The sequence below is a fragment of the Alternaria ethzedia genome (assembly GCF_023757985.1).
Source record: "Alternaria ethzedia strain BMP 0044 chromosome Unknown scaffold_6, whole genome shotgun sequence".
NCBI lineage: Eukaryota > Fungi > Ascomycota > Dothideomycetes > Pleosporales > Pleosporaceae > Alternaria > Alternaria ethzedia.
Window position 1 is genome coordinate 1325801 of NW_026056199.1, and position 12410 is coordinate 1338210.

General features: G+C 53.1%; 2 protein-coding genes across 2 annotated transcripts; both read left to right on the forward strand.

The window, feature by feature from the left end:
• Nucleotides 1-34: 34 nt before the first annotated feature.
• J4E87_003731 (uncharacterized protein) lies at nt 35-3683 on the forward strand (the record flags this gene model as incomplete). The annotated part of the gene is made up of 3 exons (XM_049375356.1): nt 35-252; nt 329-3333; nt 3385-3683. The coding sequence occupies 3 exons, from the start codon at nt 35-37 to the stop codon at nt 3681-3683; spliced, it is 3522 nt and encodes a 1173-aa protein (XP_049235278.1).
• Nucleotides 3684-9914: 6231 nt separating this feature from the next.
• On the forward strand, nt 9915-11677 carry J4E87_003732 (uncharacterized protein; the record flags this gene model as incomplete). Its single annotated transcript, XM_049375357.1, has 4 exons — nt 9915-9930; nt 9986-10252; nt 10322-10861; nt 10908-11677. The coding sequence occupies 4 exons, from the start codon at nt 9915-9917 to the stop codon at nt 11675-11677; spliced, it is 1593 nt and encodes a 530-aa protein (XP_049235279.1).
• Between the last annotated feature and the right edge of the window lie 733 nt (nt 11678-12410).

Genomic DNA, 12410 nt, shown 5'->3' on the forward strand with positions numbered 1-12410 from the left:
TGCCTGCCACCTGGACCACCTCCTGCTCTTCTGCATGGATCTGCTTGCTGACGCCCTCACCCCGCCAGGCTCTCTACCAGAAGAAGCACCCTTCGACTCGTTCGCACAGTCGCAGCACCTCTCCGAATATGCCCCGCTGGTCAAGACGAAAAGCACATCCAGCCTGCTGAGCTGGCGGACGGGGCCGCCGCCACCCATCGACACGGCCAAGCGCCTGAGCATCGATGCAGGGCAGCTGGACCGCATGGCCAGGTGAGTGCAACGTGCGAGAGGCTGGGCTGGCAGGAGCTTCCTCCGCTTCGTGGCTAACGGCTGACACATGCTCCAGGTCGCCCATTGTGTCTGAGCATGAACACGGCCTAGGCTCTTCAGGCCTGCGTCGCATTCGCCAACAGCCAGGCCCACGGCAGCTGCAGACGACCCAGCGAGCCGCTTCGTTGAACATCGCGACTCCGCCAGTGTCGAGGCACCCCTCAGAGTCCACGCCCACGGCGCCCGCGTCACCGACCTTCGCCTTTGGCGAGGACCTCACTCGGTTCCCCTCCGAATCCCTGCACTCGTTCTCCTTCGCGACCCAATCCGAAGAGTTTATACACAACCGCCAGAATGTTTTGAAGCGCTCCATTGAGTTCATGCGAGACAGGCTGGGCTGGGCTGCCACCAATCCCGGCATAGCCAACGCCCAAGCTAAACTCAGCGGCGATCAAGAAGTGCAGAGCATGATGGAGCTCCTTACCCGGGCAAACCTCATAGGTCAAGACGGCACAGGAGCCCATGGGCTGGGTGCGTTGGGCCCAGTGACAGGGCCCGCCGACATGTCTGGCGAGAACCCATTCGAGAAGGGATTCACAGTCGATCGATCAGCCAGCCCAGAAAGCATGCTCGAAGCAGCGAGACCCCCAGTACACAGGGCGACTACAGTCGATGTAGCCGACAACAGCAGCACGTCAGACTCTCGAGAGGGACGAAGCTCATCGAGTACCGATTTGACCTCCGACGCGTCGAGCACACGCGTAGCGGCCGCCTCTCCACCCCCACCGTCCTCGCAGCCTGCACGACCCCAACGAGCCGCACTCAAACGTACCCTCACCGACGTCGCGCCTCTTACGATACAAAGTCAGCTTCACGATGCCTTGGCACAGCCATACCGAGTTGGAGATCAGGAGAAGATCGGGGACCTCGTTTCTCCCGCGAGCATACCGACTCTGCCACCGAGTTTCAGCAATGCACCAGGGCCTCACTCTGCGGGATCAGCGCCGCATGGACACGGGAGCCGACACGCTCCAGCAGCACAGGCCATCTTTACTACCGAGACAGACACACCGTGGACTATCACATCCGCAAACGATTTGGCATGCTTGGTATTTGGAGTAACAAGGGCGGAGGTCCGTAAGCTGGGCATCCTCGAGGTCGTGCGTGAGGACCGCAGGAAATGGCTCGAGAGCAAGCTGAAGGATCCTGAAAGTGGCTCGAAGAACGCGCCGTCTGGAGTATCGGCTGCCAACAACAATCTCAAGGTCGGCAGCGGTGTCACAGCGCGGTTACTGAGCAAGGCTCCATCACGAGTGACAGCTGCGAGGAAAGCACAAACCGACGACGGCAGTGGATCTTCATACTACAACGCGAAAAAGACCGGCAAGCTCAACCATGAACACAAGGGCTCAAGGGGCGTCCTACTCTGTGGAGACGTTATTCCGATACAGAAACGCGACGGCTCGACTGGGTCGGCCAGCTTGTGGGTCAAAGAGAAACGGGGCAGTCTCATATGGGTGCTTGAAGAGATCGCCGAAGACGTTGTGTACATCACGGTCGACGAAACAGGCTGCGTATCCAAGGGCTGGGGCGCAACGGAAGCTGTCTTCGGGAGCGATCGGTTACGGAGGGGCATGGATCTCAAGCGTCTCATACCAGGTATACCACGACTCCGAGGAACAAACACTGGAGTACTAGACTACGACTCCATTGACGAGTTCCGCAGCTACACAGCTCGCACGTCGAACAGCATCAATATACCCGTGACTGTGGAAGCCTTGCCTGGCGAACCTACCTTCCGCATATCTAGCTTCCCTCACATCGCCGGCATCATTGTCCTATCGTCCGACGACCTCAAAATTACGAGTTCCAATTCCGTGTTCTCCGCGGCTCTGTTTGGACAGCCGCGACCTGAAGGTATCCACGTTAGCAAGCTCATACCCGCGTTCGACAGAATTCTGCACGTCATGACAGACGAGGACAAGATAGAGCTGGTTGACGGGATCGTTATTCCCGAACACAGCTTTCGTCGCGCACGAGCCCTGCTCGCAATGCGGGAAGGTAGTGCAGATGCCGCAGCCATCTTCCTGCGACCAAGTGGTCTGCCAGCCTTACATCGCGACGGATCAGAAATAATGGTTGACGTGCAAATGCGAGTTGTGAAGAGCGAAAAGTCGCCCCGATTTGATGAGAATGTCATTGAAGAGGAAGATGGGTCATCGAAACCAAACAAGGGTCCAGAGCTGGTCTACGCTTTGTGGATAACATACTCCAGGCAACTGCACGCTGCGAACCACGGTATCGGTCCAGTGACTCCCCTTATGTCACGGCCACCCTCACCCCGCCAACCAGAGCCAGGCCAGTCCAGTTTCTCCGTGCCACAAGAACCTGAATCACATCAATCGCAAGGAACACCGCCTACAGTATCACTCCTCACACAGCAGATTCAAGAAGCCATGCGGCCTAATACTCCGCAACAATCTCAGAAAGGAGCCATGGCACCGCCGCCAGCACCTGCACAGGATGAGCCATCCCAGAAGAAGACTATCAACGATTTTGTAGTGTTGGAGGATATGGGCCAAGGCGCCTATGGGCAAGTCAAGCTATGTCGATACAAGAAGAACAGCAACAAGAAGGTTGTGATCAAGTATGTTACGAAGCGGCGCATCTTGGTCGACACGTGGACACGAGACCGAAGGCTTGGAACTGTGCCGCTCGAGATTCACGTCCTGGACTATCTCCGCCGCGACGGCTTCAAACACCCTAATATTGTGGAAATGGCCGATTTCTTCGAGGATGACATCAACTACTACATCGAGATGATACCGCACGGTCTACCGGGCATGGACCTCTTCGACTATATTGAGTTACGTGTCAACATGGAAGAGAAAGAGTGCCGTAAGATCTTTGTTCAGGTCGCAGAAGCGGTACATCATCTGCACACTAAAGCGAAGGTCGTACATCGAGACATCAAGGATGAGAACGTCGTCCTCGACGGTGAAGGCAACATCAAGCTCATCGACTTTGGAAGCGCAGCGTACATCAAAAGCGGACCCTTTGACGTCTTTGTAGGCACAATTGGTATGTTCCCCGCCACTCTCGAATCCTTATGGTCATGCTAACGCTCCTCAGACTATGCTGCTCCAGAAGTCTTAGCTGGAAAAGCCTACCGCGGTAAAGAACAAGACGTCTGGGCCCTTGGCATCCTCCTTTACACCATCATATACAAAGAAAACCCCTTCTATTCCATCGATGAGATCATGGATCATGATCTCCGCGTACCGTGGGTCATGTCGGAAGAGAGCATCGATCTTGTGCGACTGATGCTAGATCGAAATGTGGAGAAAAGGATTACCATCAGCATGGTGCTCGAGCACCCTTGGTGCAAGGGCGCTGGTGCTGGCAGTGGGGTGGTTGGAGAAGCCGCTTGAGGGCCAAAACACATGGGAACGAATATATGGAACGACTTTACGATCTTTTGCATGCGGCTGGACTAGGAATGGTTATGGGATGGATAAGGTCAGGCGCACTGCTATAGAGCGCTTCTCCTTCTACTTCGAGTTACACACATTGTTCGCAAAATTGCGCCATAGCATTACGGCATTGTTTGGTAGGGCGAGAGATGGAAAAAATGAATACCCAAGATCTTTGTTTTCGCATATTATTCTTTGACAGGGGTTGTTCTGTCTGGGAACACGGTGACGCGATAGCTCTCCCGGCCGATTTGCGGGAGGCTGGTTCCTTCCCCGTGATGACGTCTGGTACCTGCGACGGGCGACTCCTCACCACGACCTCGAACGGATATCATTCATGATACCAAATGCACTCGCGCAAACAGAAGTTCCATGGCCCGTCATACTGGTCACAAATAGTGCATACCGCCTGTCTGGGTGCTTCCTGATGCGCAACGCCAGTCCAGGTCAGCGCCACGCTCAGTATAGCGTGGCAAGCAAACAGTACAACCCTCCATGTACTCAGCCTCAGGCGAGGCTGAGGTACCTATCCTCCCTGTCCCGACAACGACAGGCCTCGAGCCAATAGCAAAGCAACGCCACAGTCGTGCCACACGTTAGGCGTCCAGCTCAAGCCACGAACACCCTGTATCTCAGAATAGATCGAGTGGTTGTCCTCGCGCGTCGTCGCGGAAGATGTCTAGTTATTTCTACTCGCGGTCCACTTCCCACGTCCCATTGACGGTATCGCAATAGATACTTGGCGTCTAGACGTTGGTTTGACGTACCCTAACATCAGTGTAGCGCTTCAACACGATGTCATCCCAGCCGCCTAAAAGTAAGGCCGCTAGTATATGGTCTTTTGATTCGGGGTACGGCTCAGGCACTTTGGAAGAGGATGAGGGGTTCCAGGTACATTCGTGCGCAATATTGTGTGTTGCGCAATTGTTAACGCTGAGCAGATTGACCAGGCCGGAAGCTCCACGGTCTATGGAACGTTGCCTACGTCCCCCAACCAGTCCAATCAGTCAAATCTTGGCGGACCTGCGACCCTTGAACTGGGAGACGAAATTCGCGCGAGATCAATCACCAACTCAACTGAGCCTCTTGCTACGGGAATCGACGTGTTCACTGCCAAAGTTCGCACTAGCGACGATTCGTTGGTGCCGACGCAGAGTGATGGTATCGACTGCCTCCGATGTCAACTTTGGAACATCATCAACCCCGACGGGAACATTAAATGCGACGACTGCACGAGTGAAGGTTTCAGGACTCTTGAAGCTGTCATAGGTGCTGCTGAACTACCAAAGACGACCACTGCGGCACCTCGACATGCCGTTTTCAAGGTGACTCCGTCGGAAGACTTCTCCCAACCGAAGAGTACCGGGCGATGCTCTGCATGCGAGATCTCGGCACTCATTCACCCAGGTCAGCCCGTCAACTGTGCTTCTTGCACTCTAAACACGGGCTTACTGTCTCCAACTCCGTCAGACCAGCCATCAAAGGTTAAACGTTCTTGCGCCCGACGGCCACCCACCAAGCTCGAGTCGCATGCGACGCGATGTCTGCAAGGATGGCTGAAAGAACACCGAAACGATCCGTATCCAGACACCGAGACCAAGCGTGCACTAGCCGAAAAATGTGGTATCACTGAGAAGCAGGTCAACACCTGGTTTACCAATGCGCGAGCGCGAAAAAGGGTCGTTGGTGCGAAAACATCTAACCCGGCCTCGGAAGATGAAGGGCTTCGGAATACTCGACTTTCTAGCGTAATATCCACGGCGCTGTCGCACCGAGACGCATCATCAGGCTTCGAAGCACCATCTAATCGTCAATATTCTATCACGTCTCATTGCGCAGGTGACGACCCTAGCCATACGAATACAACCTCATCTAGACGAGGCAAAAAGAAGGATTATGGCCAGGCTGTCAACGTATCTACTTCGGTCTCGAAAGTCCAATCGTTTCCATCTAAATCACAACTTTCATCTACCGATGATTTCGATAGCGAATCACAGACGTGGCAGTGCACCTTTTGCTACCAACACATCGCGCGCAAATCTTGGCGCCGCCATGAGGAGACCCAGCATCGACCGAAACGAAAGTGGACATGCTTGCACACTGGCCCTAGCATCACAACTTCTTCTCGATCGGATGCGTCTACGTCTTGTGTATTCTGCATGGCAGCGAACCCCAGCGACAAGCACTTTGCCGAATGCCACCGCATAGCTGAGTGCATGGCCAAGGGTGAAAGTGAAAGAACGTTTTTGCGACCAGATCATCTGCGTCAGCACGTCAAAAACTTCCATAAAGCAAAACTGGATGATAATGTCCGCGATCTCTGGAGACGAGAGGGCCCAGGTAGCCATGCCGTGGAGAACTGGGCCTGCGGTTTCTGCGCAAAGGTGCTGAAGACGTGGGATGATCGTGAGACTCACGTAGCGGGGCACTTCAAAGATGGGTTGACAATGGCAGATTGGAAAGGGTATACAAGACAGGATGCTGAGGCGAGTAAGAAGAGGCCGACTTCGAGCGAAGGACGACCGAATGTGCTCTCGAAGTTGGCACGGACGCTTACTTTCCGATCATCGCGTGAGCAGCACCACTTTGAGTCGCAAAGTCAGGCGGCCGATGTTTTCGATACTGCACTGGCATTCACCCACGCGCCTGAGTTGGATGCACCTCTGCTGCCGGAACTTGTCTTCGACGACTTCATGGCGGGCGTTGGTGACGGCGATTTCGATTACAGCGATACGATTCTTGCTGGCGCGTATGAAAACGACTTTGCTTCTGCTGCACGGCACGATTCCGCATTTCCAGACGAAAAAAATCTGGGGTTTGACTTTGACGATTTGGCGGACGGGTTCGTCAACCAGGAGTTTGGGAATGGGGATGCCTTTGGGCTTTGGTATCAATAGGCGGTACCTTGGCTTGAGATGCTCAGAGCGCGAGAACACCTGGGTAGTGTTGAAGCTCGCTGGGTGTCTATTCTGCTTACCTAGAGCGCAACAAAACCAGTTAATACTCCACAATGACGAAGGAACTCGTTTCGCGACATGCACATAGATGGAAATGAGGCCTGTGAAGCGTGGAGGCACTGCAGCCACCTTTCCAGATTCAACCATGACGTAGCTTCGAGCTTTTTCGGCCTAGCCGGATCCTGCAAAGCTCAGCCTGCCCGCACGCGTATCATCCGCAACGCCCAGGACATTTCCCCGGGGCCCGTCCTTGCCTTCCAGCACGTATCATCGTGTCGCGTTCGACCGAAACACAACTATTGCGACGTGACTGTTCGCGTGTGGGTCGTGATTGCCTTCACACGCAGCTCCAGCCGTACACCAAAGCTGTGCTAGACTCGTTGACTCACCTCCAATCAGCAACTTCACCTTGCAAGCTATTCGGGAGATTCATATGATCGTACCAACGGCTACTTTCGTGTTGCCTGCTGAGCGACGATGATATCGATGAGTCAGTCCCTGAAGAACATGGTTTGGGTCTCTTAGCGCCCTGACCCCTCGCGCAATGTTGGCACGGCCTGTGGTTCGTTCCCATACTTGAACCGATGAGTCTTCCTAGCATACGAAATGAGGGAATAGCGTGACCTGTACGTAGGCGCAGAAAACGTATGAGGGTACTTATAACAGCAGTGTCTCATTCTAGTTACAGCCTCCATGGCTCCTGCAACACCAACACCGATGCCGACCTCCAGTGTCGTGCCAAAGCACTATTGCACACAGCTCCAATCACCACTTTATCGTCTACCTCGCGAACTCCGGGACCAAATCTATGAGTACTACCTGTCTGAGGAAGATGGATATCACTACGATAGTTCGGTCAAGAAGTTCCTTTATCAGAGTCCTTCCACAACGCCCAAACCACTGGTGGTACGACTCGGTCTCCGAATAGCGTGTCGCATCGCCAGTGAGGAGATGAGGAGCGTTGCTCTTCCTCAGCTCAACTTCCATGGAGCGCAGTCAATGGAAGACGAAACCGGATACCAAGGACTCCATTCGCGGGCGGGCCGCTTCGAGTGCTGTAGGTACCACATCAACTAATCTCCCATTTTGAGCACTTACATTGCCTTAGTATTGACTTACGTCGAGCGCCAGAGATGTCGCATGCTCGTGCGTGTCGCGCCACTTTTGAAACATGGAGACTTTCTGGAGTTATGCACTCGCTATCCAACTGTCAAGACGTGGTTCAACGAACCTTTGCAGAGATCGATCGCGAACCAAAGGGATGAATTGGGCGGCCAAGACATCCTTGATCAGAACTTTAGCGACGCCCTCCATTGTGCGTTGATTCTTGCAAAGACTCAATCCGCCTCAGAATTCGTGGACTTGGCCCGTATCACGTTCGGCGCAGGTGCTTGCCCTGTTCCTTACACCGCACTGGGTCTGGAACGCCACAATCTTTTCGTTGAGAGTGCTCTGCCCGAGATACTCCGTTGGCAGCCCGAACCGTGGTGCATTCCGGGGGATCACGAGCTATCTAGAATTGAGGCTCTAATTTGTCAACCCAGAGACTCGGATGTTGAGCTGCACATAACCAAGGATGGAGCTCGATACTTTCAGGACATTACAGCTCACCTATCGGCCAGGCGTCAGCGGTGGTACTTTTCAGCTGCGGCTGTAGCAGTCGACTTCTGTAAGCCTATCTGAACCTTTATGCAACCACCATATGCTAACAAAGGCAGTACGACGTTCGTCGAAACGACAACGAGAGAACATGCGCACCATTGTTCTCAATGAAGATTTCAGAGCTGTATCCCGTCCAGAGTCTCATGGTCGCAGTTTCATCCCCTACTGTCTCGAATGTCCCAAGCTTCGCATCGTCAGGCGAATAGGTATCATGAACAACCTACTACCAGCTTGTTCCTACCAACTAGCAAATCCTTATGACGGATTCATCTTGCCCAGCGATTTGCTTACTGTGTTGGTTTCTTGGATCGAAGAAGCCACTTCACTAGCTTCTCACGGGATGCCAGCACATTCCTTCCAGCTGGTCATCGACGGACATAGCGAGGAATCAATGGTGGGCTGGAATCTGTTAAAATACGCAGCAGCTACTCAAGAGGCTCTGCTTAGGCAGTGTCGAGCAAATGGCAAACAGCCGAGAGCAAGACCTGCACCAATAGATTACGACTGTGCTTTCACTGGACCATGGAGCCTTCCTGCAGGGTTTGCACAGATGATTCGAGACATCGCCGATGGAAAGTCTACAGTCCAATATGACGGGGATGTTGGTGAGCTCTGGGACCCAGAAGAATTCTATTTGGGGCGGGAAGCCTGGACTGAATTAGAATGGGAAGTAGAATGGGAAGGGCAAATGACACGATTCATCCCAACGAAGGGGTGGCCGTCAATATCCAGGAAGTACTGCCATGAGTCCCAAGACTGAGTAAACTTGCATACGCTGCAGTCAGGCTCCACATCATTAGTTTCTGAGGTGCCTTACGTAGCTCGGAAAAGAGTAAACTCAAAATTACATGTCCGCACTCTAAACTATCAGTGTTGGATTTCCTTTGTAACGCAGTGCCGCACGCGAATGCAATTTGTTCGGTAGGGTGCTTGGAATTCTTTGCCCCCAATGCAATCTTCTTCCGAGCGTTCAATCAACGAGCGCGCGAAGCCTAGAGCTCTGCACCTCCTTATCGCGAGGCATGGCCGGTTGGCGCCAGGCTGATGGCGTGCGATAGATGACTGCGTGCCCCGCCCACGCAACGCACCGTTGCGACCGACTGGTCTTGACCCGCGATGCTGAAGGGCGCAGGGTATGGTTGACTCCCCGAGCACAAATGTGTGGACTGCGTTTCGTCTTCGTCGACGTTCAAGGGCGAGTTCGGGCGGCGGCGGCCATACTGGGACATTGGTCATCCGACAGGCGCTTGATGTGTTGTCGTTGCGCAATATTCCCAGAGAGATCGAGTCATAGCGTACCGTCCAAATCAGTAGGTTCTCTAGTCATCTAAGACGAACCATACATCACTCAAGGAGCCACGTGATACCCTGACTCCGATCAAATCAACAGCGTGCTTCCAAGGCTGCGACTCATCCTAATCAAGACTGTGTGAGTCAAGATGTGAGAATAGTCAACCCGAGAGTCATTGTCTCACAGTTGTAAGTATATAGATAGCAGCATCCGCACTTACTTGCATTTCATGGGCATGTCGAACAACACGCCGACTACACGCTTCGCACACTGGAACAAATGGCCATTCATGAACGTAAGATCGAATCAACTACAATCGCCATTCTTCCAATTATCACGCGAGATTCGAGACAAGATCTACGATTACTACATCGTCGCCGAGAATGGCTACTTCTACAACCCGGAAACCCGGAAAATGATGGACGACCATCCTTCGTCCGTGTCGCCAAAACCACAAGTTATCAACACCAACTTGATAAAGACTTGCAAGATCGCGGCCGCTGAGATGAAAGGTTTGGCTCTCGAACGTAATGAGGTCATCTTTCATGCTATGTGCTCCGTGAACGATGGAGATGGGTGTCTGGATCTCAACTCACGGGCTGGACGCTTCAAAAGCCGTACGTATATCCCAGGCGTCACGATTTTCCTATCAAGTGTAGGATTTGAGACTGACTTTGCAACCACAGTTCTAAAGTGTCGCCAGATCCAAAGAATCCGTATGCTTGTCTGTACCGCTTCATTACTGACGACGGATGACTACGCGAGACTCGCTCAAGAATACCCAGACTTTGCGTTTTGGTTTGATGGCCCCTTGCGCAGGGCTATCAGAGGACGCACAGATGGATTGAACATGGACAGTACGAACGACTGTATCGACTCTTTGTTCAGCAGTGGAGACTTTGATAGAGCTCTTCAACTTGCACTTGAACTCGCCAAGGCTCGAAATCCTCTTACATTCGCAAGACTTGCTGTGAATACCTTCGGAGACGAGTACCCCGAGCGTCTTCGTGTCTCATATGAGCCTAGACGTGGTAATCTCTTCTCTGAGGGATCTTTGTGCACGCTCTTTGAATGGAAGCCTGAGCCGTGGCGTATACCGAGCCATGAGGAACTTACTTCAATCGAAGCGCTATTGTCGATGAAAGCTGTACGAGGCATGGAAACATTCTATTCCGCACACAATACCAAATGGTACTTCTCCGCTACATCAGTAGCTATCCAATACTGTAAGTTTCATATCGGATGCAGTCGAATGTCTCTGACACCGCACAGTGGAAACGCTGAACCCCAAGGTGCGCATGGTATTGCGCAACATCGTAATAAGAGAAGACTTCAAAAGCGTTTCCAATCCAGAACTCCACGCTCGAGGTCTTATTCCATTCTGCCGCGAGAACGCAAACCTTCGGATTACTCAACACGTCAGTCTTTTCGAATCAATGCTTCCGTCATCTTCGGGTGGGCAAGATAACCGGCGAAGCTTTTACTACGACCGTGATTCTGTCTGGGGCCCAGAATGTCTGGAAGCCATGATAAACTTGATCCAAGTAGCGTTTTCACTCCAGACACTTGGTATGCCGAACGAAAGCTTCTCACTGGTCTTCGACAATAGTGTGACAGAAGGCGACTGGGTGTGGAACACAATTGTCATGCGCACAGCAGCCTTACAAGAAGTTTTTACCAGATGGCTTCGCGCACGCAGTATTATCCTCAGAACCAACGAGGGGAGAGAGCCCGGGGGTTATGGAAGGCTGTGGGACGTCCCATCGACCTTTGCCGCCAACGTTCGGAGTATCGCAGAAGGGAACGCAATCATGCAGCTGACTGCGCGTATGAGCTCAGTTGAGATCAAGGCCACTGATCTAGACCTGAACAGCCGCATGCACTACACGTTCGGGGACTGGGACGATGAGTGGAACGCGGGGGTGGGGTATCTAGAATGGAATACGGATTTCTGGAGACGTTTACACCCAAAATACAGCATCGAACCGGCGGGCTTCAAGAGAGTAGTAACAACGGTTAGGAGACCTGTGGGTGGGCCCTGAGTTCTGCGACATCGACGGAATCGGTTGGACAAGAGATATTGTTTCTGGTAACAGATCGGTGGACTAATGATGCCATCAAATCTAGTGATACGGTGTCTTCATCGGCAAATGTGCATCCTGACAGAGCTTATGGCTGGCTGTTATGTATGAATAACATCGATGTGAAGATGATGATGTGCAATGCCTTTAGATCGTGCACTTCTTCACAAAGAGCAAGAAGCCTGTGATGCAAACCATCAGCAGGACAGCTGTACTGTAAGCTGCTTTGCCCCGTTGTCACGATGTATAGGTCTGCCTTCTCTCCGTCAAGGGCGCGTCGTGCCGTGAGCCCGGGTTAGTGGTATGCTATGAATGCTTGGGTACGCTGTAATTGGGTTGCGCGTTTTCGACCGGCTGTACGTAGGCCGTGATGCTGGAGGGCAAGGAATGTGGATGGCGTGCGGAGCTCATTATGCGTGGACAGCGTTCTCGTCTTCGTCGCGGTTCAAGGGTGAGTTCGGGCGAAAGCCATCGCTGAGATTGCGCGCGGTTGGCAAGAGCGCTGGCAACGCGCGTATCTGAGGTTTCGAAGGGTCTACCTAGGAACGTTTGAAAAATCAGACTCAACAAGCGAGTGAGGTCATAGCTGAAGAGGTCGTGGGACAGTGAGCCTCGATGTTTCGCCTGGGTGGTGGAGCTCCGTGCTCCTGAGGAGGCTGGGCACCAGGCTAGCGCCAACCGGTCCGCGCGAGAC